We start from the raw sequence: 18701 nt of genomic DNA, 5'->3' as shown, positions 1-18701 counted from the left end.
AGTGCTCTCCCTTACTTTTATAAAAGTGAATATTGAGATGCATGGATGTTTCTCCCCCCCCCCACCCCCCCCACAATAATCTTCATAGGTACAATACCTTGATCATTCTTCTCAGCAACTACTGGCTTAAGTTCATGTTCCTTTGTAGCCTGATAGAGGTCCCCAGCATCCAAAGACATTATATCTGCTTCTTTGCTCTGTTAATGATTAAAGAAACAAGTTGAAAAATAAATAATAGCAGCATCGTCTAATTGTTGAAAGAACCTGAATCCAAAAACATAGGTGTAACATACTTTCCAATTGTACTTACTGTTGCAAAGGAGGAAACATGACAATTTGTTCACAAGCTCCAATAAACCAAAATTGTTGATATTTAAATAGTCTCTCCTTGCCGTTGAATGAAGATTACACATTGGCACAGTCAATGGGAAATAACTTTGAGCTTTTCACTCAAATAATAATGTTATGGGCCCGGAGGACCCCAAAACCCAGCAGCAATAGAAATTCACCAAGACAAATGCTTACTTAAACAAAAGCAGTTTTTAATTTTCTTTAAACATAAAAAGAGGATTGAACTTTAACTTATTACTATTAACAACCCCATTCTAATTCTAAGCGCACGTGTATGCAATGTGTACAAGTTCAGAAAAGTTCTTTGATTCACAGTCCAATCTCACTTCTCACTCCTCCAAGTTCACTGGTATCAGGCAATTCTTACACCGTGCACAGAATTTATCATTTATGCATTTTCACCAGGAAGGTTCTTGTCGGTTTTCAGAGATAGATTCATTCCTCGTTGGACGGACACAAATTAATTTACTTCCATCAGTTACTTTAGTGTCTTACTGAAGAAACTTGCCCCATCAGGGTTTTCCAAATGATAACATCTTCTTCTGCAGGTCACCACAGAGTTCCTTTTTATTTCCCCTATTTCAGGAAAAACATTCTAGCCAGCTATTTCCTCTTGGATGGACCACATGGGTTTTAAACAAGCCACCAGCTTGCCATGCTGCAGAAACCAAACCAGTTCTCTCTCTCTCTCTCTCTCTCTCTCACACACACAAAACCTGTTTTCTCTCCCTCCCTCCCCCCCTTCTCTCCCTCCCTCCCCCCCTTCTCTCCCCCCCTCCCCCCCTTCTCTCCCCCCCTCCCCCCCTTCTCTCCCCCCCTCCCCCCCTTCTCTCCCCCCCTCCCCCCCTTCTCTCCCCCCCTCCCCCCTTCTCTCCCCCCCTCCCCCTTCTCTCCCTCCCTCCCCCCCTTCTCTCCCTCCCTCCCCCCTTCTCTCCCTCCCTCCCCCCCTTCTCTCCCTCCCTCCCCCCCTTCTCTCCCTCCCTCCCCCCCTTCTCTCCCTCCCTCCCCCCCTTCTCTCCCTCCCTCCCCCCCTTCTCTCCCTCCCTCCCCCCCTTCTCTCCCTCCCTCCCCCCCTTCTCTCCCTCCCTCCCCCCCTTCTCTCCCTCCCTCCCCCCCTTCTCTCCCTCCCTCCCCCCCTTCTCTCCCTCCCTCCCCCCCTTCTCTCCCTCCCTCCCCCCCTTCTCTCCCTCCCTCCCCCCCTTCTCTCCCTCCCTCCCCCCCTTCTCTCCCTCCCCCCCTTCTCTCCCTCCCCCCCTTGTCTCTATTTGCAAAACCACATGTCATTTTTAGAACAGCAAACTGCATTCAGTCAGATTTCGGCATCGAAATCTTCTGAGTGTGCTCATCTGTTGTTTTCAAAAACAATAATCCATTACTCCACAGCATGTCCAATTAACACCTCCTTGTGAAGTCTCTATGGGCACTCTTCAAAGTTTTTGCAAAGGCACTGGACAGTCTGGCTTGAGCAGAGCTCTGGCATTTTAAATGAGATCGGTTTTGTGAAGTGTTTGTTTGTGACCTACACTACCCCCACAATCTATCTCCTTCAAACATATTTTATATACAATATAAAATATAATATAATCCATCACAGTACAGAGTGATTTTTAGGTCCATAAAACTTCAGTTTAGCACCTGATCTGTAATAAATTAGCTTAAATACTAAAATTGTAGTCTACATTTCTGTAAAAGTCTTTTGACTCGAACATGAAACGATAACCTCCTTTTGACTCTCAAGTAATGAGCGATAATTGATATGACCCATTAATACTTCCTCATTCAATGAATTAAAGGCACTTTCAAACACATCCTGTTTTCAAATAGCCAATGGGTTATATTTACTCAAATCATGTGTGAACTTTTCCCAAATGATTAATAGAATCTGATTGATCCAAGTAATCTATGATCAGTGCTCGGACCAAACATATTACACAACTGATGTCCATTGAAATCACTAATCCAGCCATCCAATCTCGTAAAGCAATATTTTGCCTCACAGATTAAACAATTAATTATACATTAATCAATAAATTGCAATAGCAATATCTTCTTTTCTTTCTTTGGCTTGGCTTCGCGGACGAAGATTTATGGAGGGGGTAGAAAGTCCACATCAGCTGCAGGCTCGTTTGTGGCTGACAAGTCCGATGCGGGACAGGCAGACACGGTTGCAGCGGTTGCAGGGGAAAATTGGTTGGTTGGGGTTGGGTGTTGGGTTTTTCCTCCTTTGCCTTTTGTCAGTGAGGTGGGCTCTGCGGTCTTCTTCAAAGGAGGTTGCTGCCCGCCAAACTGTGAGGCGCCAAGATGCACGGTTTGAGGCGTTATCAGCCCACTGGCGGTGGTCAATGTGGCAGGCACCAAGAGATTTCTTTAGGCAGTCCTTGTACCTTTTCTTTGGTGCACCTCTGTCACGGTGGCCAGCAATATAGTTCGATGGAGATTACATTTATTTCAGATTTCCAGCATCTGTAATTATTTTTTGCTTTTCAATTATTAATTAACTATTATTATTTTTTTTAAAACAGATGCTTTCTCTCCAAAAGTGCTGCTTAGCCTTTGTGTGAATTTTTCTTAAGCATTGACTATTATTAGTCATTTCATTGATCCAGAAAGATCTCAATGAAAATGTCAAAAGTAATTAATTTGGATGGACACCAGACTAATACTAAGGTTAAGACTTGTGTTCCATTGACATAATCAAATGAATTTTGATGGTACTATATGAATATTATTTTTAAAACCAAACCATATAGATAAAGCATCATTACCAAGCATTTCCTTTTTTGTGTACATTACAATCTCTCCTGTACTTATTTGAAGTATACATATCTTTACGATGATAAAGTATCCATAACAATCAAAAACCAATGAATTATACATCAAATTATCACAGCAAAATAAAAATTAAAGCAATGATAATATTGTCTTAATACAATGTGCAACAATACCAGGCTAGGTATTTTTCAATGGCTTCAAACAGACATAAAATAGTTGCTGCATTAAAACCATTGACATCAAATATTTCTAAGTCTGTAGCACATTACTAGTTCAGAGCATGCAAACAAAAAAAAAAGAATCAGATCATTCTGGAAAACAAGCCACGGATAGGGGGAGAAGATTGGGAAACAGGATAAGTGGTCAGCTGCTCACAAACAGGGGCACTCTGCGGTGCCAATCAGGGGAAAATTGGCTATTTTGTTGGAGTGGGTGAAAAGATGTCAGTGGTTGGGTGGGAGAAAAATTGGATCTGGTGAGGAGCATGGCATTTGCTGGCTCAGTGGTCTGTGGATGGGGGAGACTGAATGATCAGTGCATTTAGGAAGGTCATCAAGTATAAAGATTGAGGGAATATGCGGAGGAGGGGTGATGGAGAACAGGAGTTGGTTGGCCAGGAAAGCCAGGAAATAAACAGCTTGCATTTCTGTCAGCCAGGGAGCTGCTTCAATAGGGCTTTCCAGAATAGTGCAGAATTAGGATTAATAGGTGTTACAAAGGGTTGTTTCTTCAGTAATGACCTATAGACTGCAAAGGCTCCTCAGCAATGACAATTGCAAGCATAATGATTGCAACAAATATTCCATTTTGTTGGGTCCCCCTGTGTCTGTTCAGGAACAGCAGAGCACTATGCGCCAGACACATGAAGGAAAGCAGAACAAAAAAAAAAAAAATCACAGACTTCACAAATAATGTAGCAAGACTGTCCATATTTTATTTATCATAGAAGCTCCAAACCCTCCAACGTTCAGGCATAAATATTTCTACAACATTTCCTAAAATTGTGATCCACCATCTAGATTAACACAGCCATTAGACACATAGGAATATCACTATCTCCAAGCTATATTCCAAGTCACCAGTTACCCCGATTTGGAAATATATCACCATTCCAACATTCATCCAATTAGAGATCATGTAACTCTACCCAGCAGGAGTATCATCAATGTACAAACAGTATCAGTTCAAAACAAGTAGCTCAACATAACCTAGGGATGGGAATTAAATGTTGGCCTTCTCTGCAATCCTGTGAATGAATGAACAGTTAGAACAAATTACTACCTTCCTGTATGTGATTCCTACATAGAGTTGTTCAGCTGAGTTGATGGCGGTCTTAAGTAACATGCCAGTTTTTGACTGCAGGGTGTTTTTGCAGATAGAGGTAACCTTTCTGGGTTGTGGTTAGTAATGTGCATAATGTGGTTAGCTGGAGAATATAAGTCATGTTGTTTATTTCCACCAGGTACTAGGGAAAGGAAAGACCAATAAGACATTAATTATTAATTCAGATGTTATTTGACAAATATTTTCTTTATCATTTTTCCCTTTTTTTTTTTAAATACTGTAGTTTCAAAGTCAGGCTTACAAAAGAGAAGCTGTCAGGCAATACTGCTTCTGTTCTTGTGAACAGGATCTTGTTGTATTTTTAAAATTTATATATACAGCACGAGCCAGTGCTGCCCAATTACAACCAATTGACCTACAACGCCTGGTACGTTTTGAAGAGTGAGAGGAAACCAGAGCCCCTGAGGAAAACCCACTCAGACACTCCTTACAGACAGCACAGGATTCAAATTCTGGTCCCAATTGCTGGCCCTGTAACAGGATTACATTAACCACTATGCTTTGCGTGCCGCCCTGCACGGTGGCGCTAATATTTGACTTGTAGAATCATGGACTATTTTTAATCAACTTTAATTCAAAGAAGTCTCTCAATTAATTGATTGATTGATAAAACATAAACTACTTCCTAATGTTAACAAGTGTGCTTGTTGGATGGATTTTGGTTTGCTTTAACTATTTCAGATCTGTCAGCTAAAGAGGTAACTTTGTTTTAAGCAACAAACCATGTGACGTTGCTCTGCCTACCAATGCAAATTGCTGGGTTGATGCCAAAAACATCACGTCACTTCAGTTTGCAACGGAGTTAAATGTGGAGGAATAGTCTTTCTAGTAGTGCGAACTCTGCAGTGGAGACTAGTGTAGCAACAATCCCAATTGCTTGTGAGCAGTAATGTCAGTGGAAAAGATCAGTAGGGGCTCTGTTCCTTCCATGAAGGACATCTGCAACACTTGATACAGGAAAAAAGGCAATAAACATTGTGAAGGTCTCCACAAACCCCTCATGTAAACTGTTCAACTGTTCTCCCTTCTGCCATCCAGTAGGGGGTACCATAGCACTCAAGCCCTTTGCCCAGATTTGGAAACAGATTCCGCTGTTTCCCCCCCCCCCCCCCAAAACCATTAGACTCCTGAATTCCTTGAGCATAGGGTACCATGGACTTTTACTGTATATATCTTAACATTTTAAAGTGTATTTATGTAAATACGCTCTATGGTCCAGGAGAAATGCTATCTCATCTTTACCATGCGAGCACAGAATGAATAATAAATAAAGATGACTTGACTTGATTCAACTCTCAATGGTCCCACAATAAGACCAAACACACATCTACATCCTGTAAAAATGCCTGGAGCATGCACAAACTAAGTTCTGGCTATTTGCAATCTAAAATAGTAACCCAGTCTTCAAATTGATTTGAACATACCACGAGACACAAACAGAATATTTAAGCACTCTGAGTCAGGTCGCATGTTGAGATTAATGGTGCTGAAAGGCCTCTAAACAAAACTTGAAGTTATTAACACCAAATTATGCTAATATACATGTTATCCCAACTTTATAGGCCTTTACTGAAGAAAATAAGGCAATTATAAGAGTCATTTCTCAGCTTCTGTCAATAATGCAATGTTAAAAACTGGAGGTATTTTCTTTCAAGTCAGGAAAACAATTGAGAGATATAATTGAAACACAGAGAAGCAAACTACTTCAATAAAATATATCTAAAGAGGAGGTCAATCATTTTGAATAAAAGTTTTAGGGAATGGGAGGGCAATCGTACCGCTATCTTTTTTGCACAATCCATCACGGAGATTCCAGTAACACAGGATATCAAGGGTTGAATCTTAACAGATTCAAAAGCTTCCTTCATATGGCTGCACTTTTTCATCTCGGGAGCAGAAGTAACACACCATCGAAGATCTGTTAACCCACTTCTTGCTGGAACGATGAAAGATAATTGGTCAACTTGCATGAACATCTCAAAGCAGCTTTCAATGCCTGCTGCAAGTAATGTTCTTCAGAATTAGGATTTATTGTCAGGAACAAGTCATGGAATTTGGTGTTTTGCGGCAGCGTCACGGTGCAAACGTTCATATTATAACCATCTTACAACATTACTATATCAAATAAAATAATAACAATAAAGTGCATGAAAAGTAAGGCAGCGTCCTTGGTTCATTGATTATTCAGGAATGTGATGGCAGCGGGGAAGAACCTGTCCTTGTGCCGCTGAGCACTCATCTTTAGGCTCCTACACCGATGATAGCAGAGTGAAGAGGGCATGGCCTGGGTGGTGGGGGTCTTTGAGGATAGAGGTTGCTTTTTTTAAGACACCGCCTCATGTAGATGTCCTCGATGGAGTGAAGTCTGATGCCAGTGATGTTTCAGGCTAAGAAACAACCCTCTGGAGCTTATTGTTGTCCTGAGAGTTGATGCCTCTTTATCAGGCATTGATGTAACCAGCCAGAATGCTCTCCACATACACCTGTAGAGGTTTACGAGAGAGTCTTCGGTGACATACCGAACCTCCTCAGACAAATCACAAAGTATAGCCACTGGCAAGCCTGCTTTATGATTGCATCAACATGGAGGCTCCAGGATAGATCGTCAGAGATGTTGAGACCCAAGAATTTGATGTTTTTGACCCTCTCCAGCACTGAACCCTCCATGAGGACTGGATTAATAACAATGCTTCAGTAAAAGACCAGGATTGTGCAAGAACCCACCATTTTGGAGGGAAAAAGATTCTAAATATTTAATTAATTGTTTTTAATCTGTGAGGTATCAGGCAAGACTGTGTGTTAAGCAGTTATCGTAAATCCTTTGTCCTCGAATATTTTGTTTGCCCATATCCATAATTTGGCTCGCTAAACTAAAAAGCTTGAAAAGTTAATTAAATAAAATAGTTTCATAAAATAATAAATGACATTATGTAAGAATTCAAAGTTCAAATTTCCAGAAATTCAGTGAGAAGCATGAAAATAAACAATGATCCTGAAAGTATATGCTGGCAGCTCAAATTGACAAGTGTGGGTCTAGGTTAGCAACATTTTCAATTATTGGCAGTGTCCTAGCAACTGGGCTCTTCAAATTCTTTGCACCTGATACACTTTCTAAATTGTTGGTAAACTAGGACTGGGTGTGCCTTGTAGTGAAATAGTGGGTATATATCCCACTTTCAGCAAAATACTAAGGACTTGTCAATCCACTCCTGGATCGTACTAAAATTTTATGGCTATGTTTCACCTTAAATTTTGCACTTCAAAGAATTCTGCAGTGACCATTAAGAACACCCCAAAGCTAGTCGTGTTGCGTTAAATGATTAACCAATCATCCCAATATTCCATTTAAAAGAATTTGTTCAATTATTAGGCAACATGGTTTAGACAGAAATACTTATTTTATGGTGATCAATCCTCCTTCCTTTGTTGCACTGAGTCCTCTGGAATATAAATCAGGATTATTCCTATACCACAGAACTCCAGTAAATTCTGGCTTCTTCACATAAATTAACTGCTACAATCCGTTAAAACTATCAAGGTCATTGATTCATAAAAGTAACTTAAAATATAACCTACTTGTGATTTTCATTTTTTTTTTAAAATAAATCTGATTGAATTGTTTTAAATATTATCATGTGTGGAGTTGACACATTTCTATGAAATCCCACTTTTAACCATTTTAATACTTGGCTTGCCTGTTCTGATTGAAATTCCATTTAAATACCAAACACAATTTGGCATAAATGCGTTACAGTACATCTCCAAATTCTCACTGCATGGCATGACTCACCTCACTGAAGTTTTGTATCCCATTCCCCCCACCACACCTCTTATCATAATGCTGAGCAGGTCATAATAACTGGCATGCATTTACAACATTGCAAGTTCAAGGTCTTGGAAATTCAACCAGAAAAGTACCAGGTTAGAAATCCACTTGATAAAAAAAAAAATGCTGAATGTATTGTATCGCATCAGAGATAGGGAGTGTCTCAGAAACAGCCTCTCATCAGTCCATTAATTTTGTTGAAACTTCAATTGGAAAACTTGAGTTTGGGAGATGCATAGAATACTACAGCGCAGAAAGCAGGCCATTCGGACCTTCTAGTCTGTCCCAAAATATCATTCTGCCAGTCCCACTGACCTGCACCCATTCCATAACCCTTCAGACCTCTCCCATCCATCTATCCAATTTATTCTTAAAACTTAAGAGTGGGCCTGCATTTACCACATCAGATGGCAGCTCATTCCAAACTATTATATTTATTAATTAATTACATATATTAACGTCATAAGATACAGGAGCCTTTGGCAAGGCCAGGATTCTTCTTTGGCTTGGCTTCGCGGACGAAGATTTATGGAGGGGGTAATTTATGGAGGCCAGGATTATTATCATGGGAAAATGACAGCAACAGTTGTTCTGGGATTTAGATCCAGTCATAATCAAAGATTGACAATATATTTCCCGAGTAAGGATATTGTGTGACCTGAGAAAACACCGAGTGTATCCATCTTCCACCAACCTGTCATTCTTGCTGATGAAAGGCACGTTTTTGGAGGTCTTGTTGGAGCAGCTTTGCAGAGCAACTTGTCTACTTTAGTGAGTGGTACACAATGAAATGGTGATAGAACAAATGTATGCTTAGGCTATTGATGGGGTGTCAGTTATCAATAGTGTTTTCAAAAGTCAAACTTGGGGAATAATGCAGCATCAGTGGGAGAAAAAGAATGGTCAGCATTTTGAGCTGAAACATCATCAGGGCAACAATTAGTGTCAAATTTCTTCAGTGTTATTGATTCTTGGCAAGTGAAAAGTATTCCACCACTCTGTGCCTTGTAGGTTGTAGAGAGGCTTTAGGAGTGGAGTCGCTAACTGTAAGATACCCAGCCTATGATGTGGTCTTGTACCTATAGTATTCAAATGACTGGTTCATTTGAAATTTTGGTCAATGTTGTTGGTGAGCCTTTTTGACAATGCTATTGTCACTGATTCTTGTTTAAGATAGTGATTTCCTGCCATTCTTGTTACCTGCAGTTCATGCCAGCATGTTATCTTGATCTTGCTGCAACTTTATTTGCTGTAGAATTGTGAATGGAACTGAGCATCATGCAATCAATGGTCAACATCATTCCCCTCACATCATTTCTGACTTTTTGATGGAAGGAGGGTCTTTAATGAAATTGCCAGATTTCCCTGAATCATTACTTCAGGGATGTGCTGTGTCTAGGATGATTGACCTCCAACAACCAAACCTTCTTACTTTGAATGGCTCTCATCTCTGGAATATTTTCCCCTTGATTGCACAATGACTTCAATTTCACTTTGGCTTCTTGATGCCAAAGTCAAATACTGTCTGGAATGCAGCTCTATATTTGAACTAGTTTCAAATGAGGTCTGGAGATGAGTGATTCTGATGAAACCCAAACTGTTCACCTGTAAGCAGACTGTTGGACACTAAATGCTGCATCACAATATCATTAACAACTTCCTTCGTTACCATGGGAGGAAACGAAATGGATTTAACAATGGTAGCTTTGTATTTCAGTTGATAATTTTATGAAAGTTTACAAGCAAGATCTGCAGCCAGGTTGGTGCCAAAAAGGCTCAAGTGCCTCACTCTTTTCATTCTGAAGTCAATTTTTTGCTTTTGGTTTGAAATGACTTAACAGCTGATTCACTGGATATTTGCTTGTCCTATATCACCATCTAAGTCAGCCATCCTCAACCTTTATTTGGCTAAGGAACCCTTAGGCATCTGCTCAAAATTAATGGGCCCCCTTCCCTGTGAAGCAGTCAAGTTTTGGTGGGTTTTTCTTCTGCACTTCTCTTCTGACTACATAAAAAATATTTATGTCACTTAACTATATAACAATTACAGTACGGAAACAGGCCATCTCAACCCCTCTAGTCCGTACTGATTTAAGTGATCTCCTCTAGTCCCATTTAACTGCACTCTGCCCATAACCTTCCAATCCTCTCACATTCATGTACCTATCCAACTTTTCCTTAAATAACAAAATTGACCTTGCTGCAACCAGAAGGTCATTCCACTTAGCCACCACTCTCTGAGTGAAGAATTTCCCTCTCATAATACTTCTAAACTTTTGCCCCTTAACTCATGACCTTGTGTGAAGAGCCTATTCATATCTACTCTGTCTATCCCCCTCATAATTTTAGATCTCTCTATCAAATCCCCCCTCAGCCTTCTACGCTCCAATGAATAAAGACCCAGTCTACTCAATCTTTCTTTGTATTCTAGATACTGCAATCCAGGCAACATTTTAGTAAATCTTCTCTGCACCCTCGCTACCTTATTGATATCCTTCCTATGATTTGGGGACCAGAACTGCACACTGTATTCCAAATTTGGCCTCACCAATGCCTTGAATAATCTCAATCTCACTTCCCAACTCCTATATTCTATGCTTTGGTTTATAAAGGCCAGAATACCAAAAGCCTTCTTTACTACTCTATCCATATGAGATTCCACTTTCAAAGAATGATGAACCGTTATTCCAAGATCTCTCTGTTCCTTAATGCCCCCTCCCTTTACTGCATACCTCCTGTTTTGATATTCTTCCCAAAATGAAGCACTTCACATTTGTCTGCATTAAACTCCATTTGCCATCTTTCAGCCCACTCTTCTAAGCATCCAAAGGCTCCTGCAGTCTCTGAAAACCATCTTCACTATCCATAACTCCCCCTATTTTTGTATCATCTGCATATTTACTAACCCAATTTACCACTCCATCATCCAAATCATTAATGTAAATGACAAATAACAAGGGACCCAACACCGATCCTTGAGGCACACCGCTCATCACCAGCCTCCATCCTGACAGACAGTTATCCACCATGACTCTCTGGCATCTACTTTCTACCCACTGTTGAACCCATTTGACTATCTCAACATTAATACCTAGCACCTGAACCTTCCTTACCAACCTTCCATGAAATCAATATAGACAACATCTACTGGTCTACCCTCATCATCCTTCCAAGTCACCTCCTCAAAAAATTCAACAAGATTTATCACGCATGACCTTCCCTGCACAAACCCATGTTGAGTGTTCCTGATCAGTCCCTGCCTCTCTAGATGCTTATACAAATTATCTCTAAAAATACTTCCCATTAGTTTACCAACCACTGACGTCAAACTTACCGGCCTATTATTGCTAGGCCTACATCTGGAGCCCATTTTAAACAGAGGAACCACAATCCTACAGCACCATTCCCCCCTCTAGTGACTTTTGAAAAATCCCTGTCAGAGCTTCCGCTATCTTATCCATGACTTCCCTCAAGGTGCTGGGGAAAATCCCATAGGGACCTGGAGACTTATCATGCCTCAAACATTCCAACACCCCCTCTTTCCTAATCCCTACATTTTCCAATATTACCCCTTTTGCTTCTCTTACCCTACACATGAAAAGAAAACAAGGCTTTTACTTAAATGTGTTTTGGTCCCCATTGTGAATGGCTGATCTAAGTGACAGGGTTAGATTCTGCTTTAATCGAATGATAAGATTTTAATGGTCGATCAGCTTACAAGCAGAATGTGTCTAAGTTCATTCTGCAACATTCACAACATTGTTGTTGCTTTTGTTAGAGGAGTGGGTTGCAAGTATCAGTCTGGATGAAACACAAAGGCTCAGATTTATTGTCAGAGTACATACATGACAGATTTTTCTTTGCATGCGGTTTCAAACACCACAACATTAGCCCAACAATGAGAAGCTAGAGAGACTCAGCAGGTCATGCAGTATCCATGGAGAGAAATGGGTCACAAATATTTTGGGTTGGGGCACTTTTTTGAGACTACATTCCATTTCTCTCCATGACCTGCAGAGTCCCTCCTGCTTCTGGTATGTCACTGAAGACTCTTGAAAACTTCTACAGGTGTACTGTGGAGAGCATTCTGCTGGTTGCATCACTGTCTAGTATGGAGGTGCCAACTCTCAGAACAAGAAAATACTCCAGAGGGTTTTTAACTCGGCCTGCGACATCACAGGCACCAGACTTCACTCCTTCGAGGACATCTATATGAGGCGGTGGCTTTAAAAAAAAAACAGCCTTTAGCCTCAAAGACCCCCACAACCCAGGTCATGCCCTCTTCACACTGATACCATTGGTAAAAAGGTACAGGAGCCTAAAGACAAGCGGTCAGTGGCACAAAGACAGTTTCTTCCCTGCTGCCATCAGATTCCTGAATGATCATTGAACCGAAGACACTGCCTTACTTTTCATGCACTACTTTTTTTTTAAAATATAGATTATTGTTATAAGACGGCACATAATATGAATGTTTGCATCTGTGTGGGTCACACCAGTAATGAGTGACTGGATGTGTCAAGGTTTGTAGTAAGTGAGTAGAGGCTTTCCATATTTTTTCGAATTAGGCAGACTTAGAGTTTTGATTTGATCCTTTGAATTGAAATCTGAATTTACTCTAATGTTAGTCTTGAAGATGCGAGATAAACTGCAATTAAGATTAACTATGGTCATATTAAAGTCCAAAAGGCCATTCAGTAATACAAATCCCAAATAGTTTCAAACCAAAATAAATATTCGAGAATACGTTTTAATGCGTTTTGCTACATCTTTAATGCAGAAAAACAATGTGTCCCGGTTATTTTTAAACCCCTCCCTTCAATCTCTCGACATTTGTCGTGTCCGAACACATTGAGCATTGACTTTACTCGCAGCCTTTTAGCCTCACGTTACAACCTTGAGTTTGGCCAGAAGTGAAAGACTTTATTGTACTTACCCAAACTGAAGAAGCCGACAAAAATCCACACAACCCATCCAGCCGACGCCGGCATGGTCCGATCGAGGTTCAGAACGATCCCACCTTAATTCCTTCAGCTCGCTTATATCGCCCCGGTTCGATATTGGTCTGGTTAATGATTGTACGAAGGGTCGCAGTTAAGATTCGGACTTTCCCCAAATCAGCTTCAGATGCAAATAGGTCCTCCGAGCTTTCGCAGACGCTCCAGGAAAGGCTGGATCTTCAACTCACGCCAAAGCTTCGCTGTTTCAAGATCGAACTGGATACAAAACGGAGACATTCAACTCAATGTTGCTGCGCTCGCCGACCTCCCGCGTCTTTCCCATTCTGATACACTGTGTTTCACTGATGTTATTTTTAAAGGGACCCTCCTTAATTCATTTCAAAGGTTGCCGCGTGTACCACCCCAAGAAATATATCCAGATCTTGTCGAACAATGTGTACATTATACAAAACTAATAATACATACAGAATGTTTAAACGTAGCAAAAATATGTATTATTTAACATTCATTTTTTCATGCAACTCTGAGAAAGTTAAAACATTAGTGCTTTACCTATTGAATATCAATATGGAAAAGCCCCCTTTCCCTGGATTCTCGCCTTTCCCCAACACGCCTTTTAGGTTGGAAAACCAAGTTTTCTATTGACTTTTCTGGGTGATACTGACTGGTCTATTGACTTTTCTGGGTGATACTGACTGGTCACGCCCAGAGACAGCTTGTTAATGCTGTGCCATCTTATGTCCTCATATTTCTAAAATACTGTGCAGATGTTTGAAAAGCAAAAGGTTTTTTTTAAAATGATGTCGCTTCTCAACCTTCCCACTCCCATACCATCTTAAGTCACCCCTGGCTAAGTATCGGCGCTCTCACGTTAGTCAGGGATTATTTAAGGTGGTATGAATGTAGGGAGGGGCTGAAACCACTGATGTTCCAAATTAACCAGTCGCCACAACAAAGTTTACAGAAAATAAGATGACCACTCAATCATTTGACTTCGTTTCTCCAATACTTTAAAGGTTGAGCGGGTATTGAAAATGCCTAAAAGATCTCTCCTCCCATAAACCAACTTGATCTGGACCTGCCAAAGTGAATTGGAATAGCATACTACTTGCCTTCATTAAGAACTTGCCGATGTGATGCTTTTAAACGTCGTGATCTAATCGAGGGAAGGATTTGAAGCTACAACACTCATGCTGGAATAGCCAGGAGGCTATAGAGGTTACATGAGCACAGCAGGTTAATCCATGGACACTTTATTGTCTCTGAAGGGACTCTCTTTTGCTTTTCTTTCTCTTAATGAGGGGCGCCTCTCTGTACCTTTACGGCAAGCATTGTATGTATTTAACATGGGAGTACCACTGTCAGTTCCCCCGAAGTCACCTGTCTTGCAACAATATCATGAGTCCTTCATAACTCTGGAACTTGGTGTGCGATTGGGAACAGCATCGCACGAAGAACTGCGCTGATTCCCAGACCAAACCTTAGTCATTTTTTGGTACAAAGATTACTCAAAAATCATAGTTCACGTCCATCATTGAATGTAATAGAGAGATAAACAGGGAGCAAAATTGGAATTACACCTTTAAATTACAATATAATATGCACTGCTTTGTAAAACCTTTCTGTATTAAATTATAACATCAACAGGTACAACATTATTAATGACTGTTTTGATTTTTCTCCTTTTCCTTTAATTACTACTTTATTCTCAAAAAGATTATTGAGATACGTTGGGTTCTCAAGTACTAATTGCCACAATATTGTAGCCAAAACACGAGAACCTTTGACAAAAGCAGCAACTAGAAAAACACCAGCAGCAATGAAAACAACAGCGCATGCTTGTAGCGCATGCAGACGAAATCACGTGATTCCAAGCAACATTGTAATTGGGTAACAATGAGAGCTCTGACCGGAGTGCATTAGAAGGTCAAAAAGTAAATTAGTATAGAGTATATTGATTCATGTAAGATGGTCTTACAAAAAATGTTTTTGTTGTTATAACTACAGGGATATTTTTTACAAAAAATAATAAATTTCTGCTGAAACACTGCACAAAAATTTTGTAGACAGTCATTTTGGTGTCACCCCCTCTGCGCAATTAAGCACCTACTCCAAACTATTCAATTAGGACTAATTTTGTCCTAACTGTCTCGTCCAATGTTATATCCAATCTATCACAAGCACCAATTTCAACCACCGAGTCCTATGGAATCCCACTGTTAACATACTTCCAGTTTAAATGAAACCCATCGACAATTAGACTTTGCTTGCATTTAGAGTTGATTTTTTTGGATCCAGCTTACCACATTTCCTTGGATCAGACGGCCTTTTACTTTTTTCATTAACTTTCCTTGTTGCCTTAGGTGTCAAGTCAAGAGCCCACATCAGAAGAGAGAGAAACAAGAAAACTTACCACTATATAGCAGTACAAAAGTTGGGTGAGATAAAGATGAGAAACTGACAGATGGAACCAATGGAGAGAAGAGATGAAAGGGAGAGGAAGACTAATAAAACATTCAAGTCGGCAGAAGCTGTGATTGAAGTAAAATCACAAAGCTGGAGAAACTCAGATCAAACAGTGTACTTTATGTAGCAATGCATAACCAACATTTTGGGCCTGAGCCATTCATCAAGGAGAAGACAACTAGGTGGACAGGAGATTGTTTGTGGGAGGAGCGTGCCTATTACTTTAAAAGGAAAATTCAATCTACAATTCCAAATGGAATACATAATTTTCTGCCTGGGAGGGGTGTTGGGTCCACAGTAGACGTAGGAACTGGAATAAGTAGGTACAAGAGCTCCATCAACTCTGGAAGAGTGGAAATCATGCTTCAGGAAAACAAATATTCCAGGAGCTCTAAAGCAGAAGGCTTCATTTTGTAAATAGATGGGACAAAGAAAGAGAGATCAGGAAGAAGGTATGGCATCCTTACATGAGGTAGGATTGGAGGAGGTACCATCAAGGTAGCTGTGGGTGTTGGCGGGTTATTCAAGATGAAGTGACGTCTGTCTCCTGAGATGGAGAGATCCAGAAAGCATGGGCTCAGTTACACCCAAATGACCTCCAAACCCAGACATTTTTTTTGAAGGTTGGGTCAAAACCAGAGCACTCTGAGGAAATCCACACAGACTTGGGGGGAATACGCAAACTCATTACAGTCAGGGTCAGGTTCAGCATTACACAGCAGGTTCAGCCACTACGCTAATGATCTTTCAAAGGAATTGATGAAAGATCATGGACCCAAGAAATTATATTTTTCTTTTTTAAAAGATACTATATGATCTGTTGAGTATCTCTACCATTTTCTGATTTTGTTTCAAATTTACCACATGTAATTTTTTTTTCTTCTTATGATAGGTACAGATGGTCTTCTCTTCCATCATATACCCCCTCCCCACTACACTCCACCTTCCCAAGAAGTACTAGACCTTTCCCTCTTACATACACTTCATTGATCTGAACCAGCTTGTCCCTTTCATTGACTAAGGGAGCTATATTCCCCTTCCATATAGCCTCTGGTTCCTCCATAACATTCAAAGTATATATTGCTACTGTGTAGTGGCTTTATAGAGTGTTGGTTTAAGGATTCATGTACATCCCTAAAGACTGCAAGATGTGAGGAGATTCACACGTTTGGGTGAATCCTGTTAGGAATTGAACAGGTTCTCATCTTAGCACATGCATCGGGAAGGAACCCCCATTAATGAAGTTTCGAGCAGGATTGTGGGCAAGTTAGTCGATTTTTTTTGCACAGTTGGCATTAACTCTAAACGCAGATACAAGACACTGCATATGGTATAATATAGATAAAGAAAACAAACTGCTGGAGGAACTCAACAGATCATGCAACATCAGTGAAAAAGAAGAATTGTCAACATTTTGGATAAAGACCACGCATCATGTTGCTAGGTTCCACAATAAGTTATTTTTTCGGTAAGAAATACAAATGTGTTTTTGTAAATCAAAATTGAGTTCAATTGCCAAGCAAAATGTTATTTTAAAGTTTAATTGATTGTGTTTTGTGCGTGAATCCTGATAGGAAGCCAGAGGGTAAATCTAAAATACTCAGGATAACAAATGATCTCTTAGGAATTAATCTGGATGGTAAACCCAGGTGTTTCCTTGATGTGAAGTGGTCAACATTAACTGTTGGAAGATGCTTATTCCTGTGATGGTATCAGGCCCAGTATGCCTGTATTAATTTCACACATTTTTATAATCTGTGTCTGTGAATTTGCAATGTATTTTTTTCCTAAGGCATTCATCACAATTTAAAATTTGCATTATTTATTGTACTGTGAATTGTAGCTCATGGTTGTTGAATTTCCCCTTGCTATACTAATCATGAATTGATCTGACATTACAAAATGGCCTGTTTGCAATGTTGTAATGCCATTTTTTTTCCTTACACTATGGTAACTTTATTTATTATCTAATACATTTATTGTATTTTAAAATTTAATTTAATGTATAATATTGTAGGTTTTTTCATTACAAAGTATCTGTTCAGCTGCAGCAAGAATATTGGTGCATATGTACATTGAACAATGTACTGAACATAACAATAAAATCATTTCATTATCATTAAAAAGTGTTTTTGATCCACATTTATTTCATTGCAACTTGTTTCATAATGATTTTTTAAACTGGATAATATGTATAATACAGATTTTAGAAGTACATTTATACAAATTGAAGCTCGCACACAGGAATTTTGCTAGCATATTTGGAAATCTGCTTTTAGATCTTTGACTTGTCTATTCTCAACCTTATCATCTAGGTTGGGAGGGAAAGTCAGCCATACAGGAAAGACATGTGTGATTGATCAATCAAAGTTAAAAGGGACAGCCTCGCTTCTCTTGACTAAGAACGAAACTCAGGAAAGATTAGAAAGAGTATAAGCAGGAGATTCAGCTTTTTAGAATATGCTTCATGTGACTTACTAGACAGGCATTTTATTTTATGGAATATATGATTAAGGAAGTCAAGGATAGCTTCTCTGATGCTTCAACAGCTTTGGCTACAGAAAGAATGGGGCTTTTGTTTTTGCAGCAACTGGCTGTGCACCAAGCAATTAAATCAAGATTGATACGATGTCATAATGAACAGAAGTTATTGTGCACCTACAAGTTTAATAATAATGCTATTTAAAGACAAAGTGATAAGCATTGAAAACACTGGTAATTTATTTTAATCCCAATTATATTAGATGAGATGGGCTTCAATTTAAAATTCATAAATCTTTTGCTTTTATTTTTGCTAATTATGTCACTTTATATGTTTCTAAATAATGACGAAACTCATGAAAAAAAATCATTTTAAACACTGGTATCAATCCTTTTGTAAGTACACTGCTTAGAATTTTACTGTTTGACTTTGGACCTCATTACTTTGAAAACACAAATTTTCAGTACAATCTCGCAGCATAAACCAAAGACAAGTTCTC

At 39.6% G+C, this 18701-nt stretch overlaps 1 protein-coding gene across 4 annotated transcripts in view; it reads right to left on the bottom strand.

Moving 5' to 3' along the window:
- Positions 1–18701, bottom strand: part of meltf (melanotransferrin) — a 64911-nt gene that overhangs the window by 32189 nt on the left and 14021 nt on the right. For 3 of the 4 annotated variants that reach the window (XM_069897256.1, XM_069897255.1, XM_069897259.1), the window contains 3 exons: positions 13230–13509; positions 6246–6403; positions 98–197 (listed from right to left, as the gene is read on the bottom strand). In XM_069897256.1, coding sequence (XP_069753357.1) covers positions 98–197; positions 6246–6403; positions 13230–13284 — 313 coding nt within the window. In that variant the 5' untranslated portion in view covers positions 13285–13509. Of the gene's footprint in view, positions 1–97; positions 198–6245; positions 6404–13229; positions 13510–13806; positions 13962–18701 lie in introns of those variants that run through there. The other variant, XM_069897257.1, reaches the window with a different exon arrangement.

This window comes from Narcine bancroftii, chromosome 9 (genome assembly GCF_036971445.1).
Source record: "Narcine bancroftii isolate sNarBan1 chromosome 9, sNarBan1.hap1, whole genome shotgun sequence".
Lineage (NCBI taxonomy): Eukaryota > Metazoa > Chordata > Chondrichthyes > Torpediniformes > Narcinidae > Narcine > Narcine bancroftii.
Note: the sequence above shows the minus strand (reverse complement) of the source record. Positions and strands in the feature narration are given on the sequence as shown.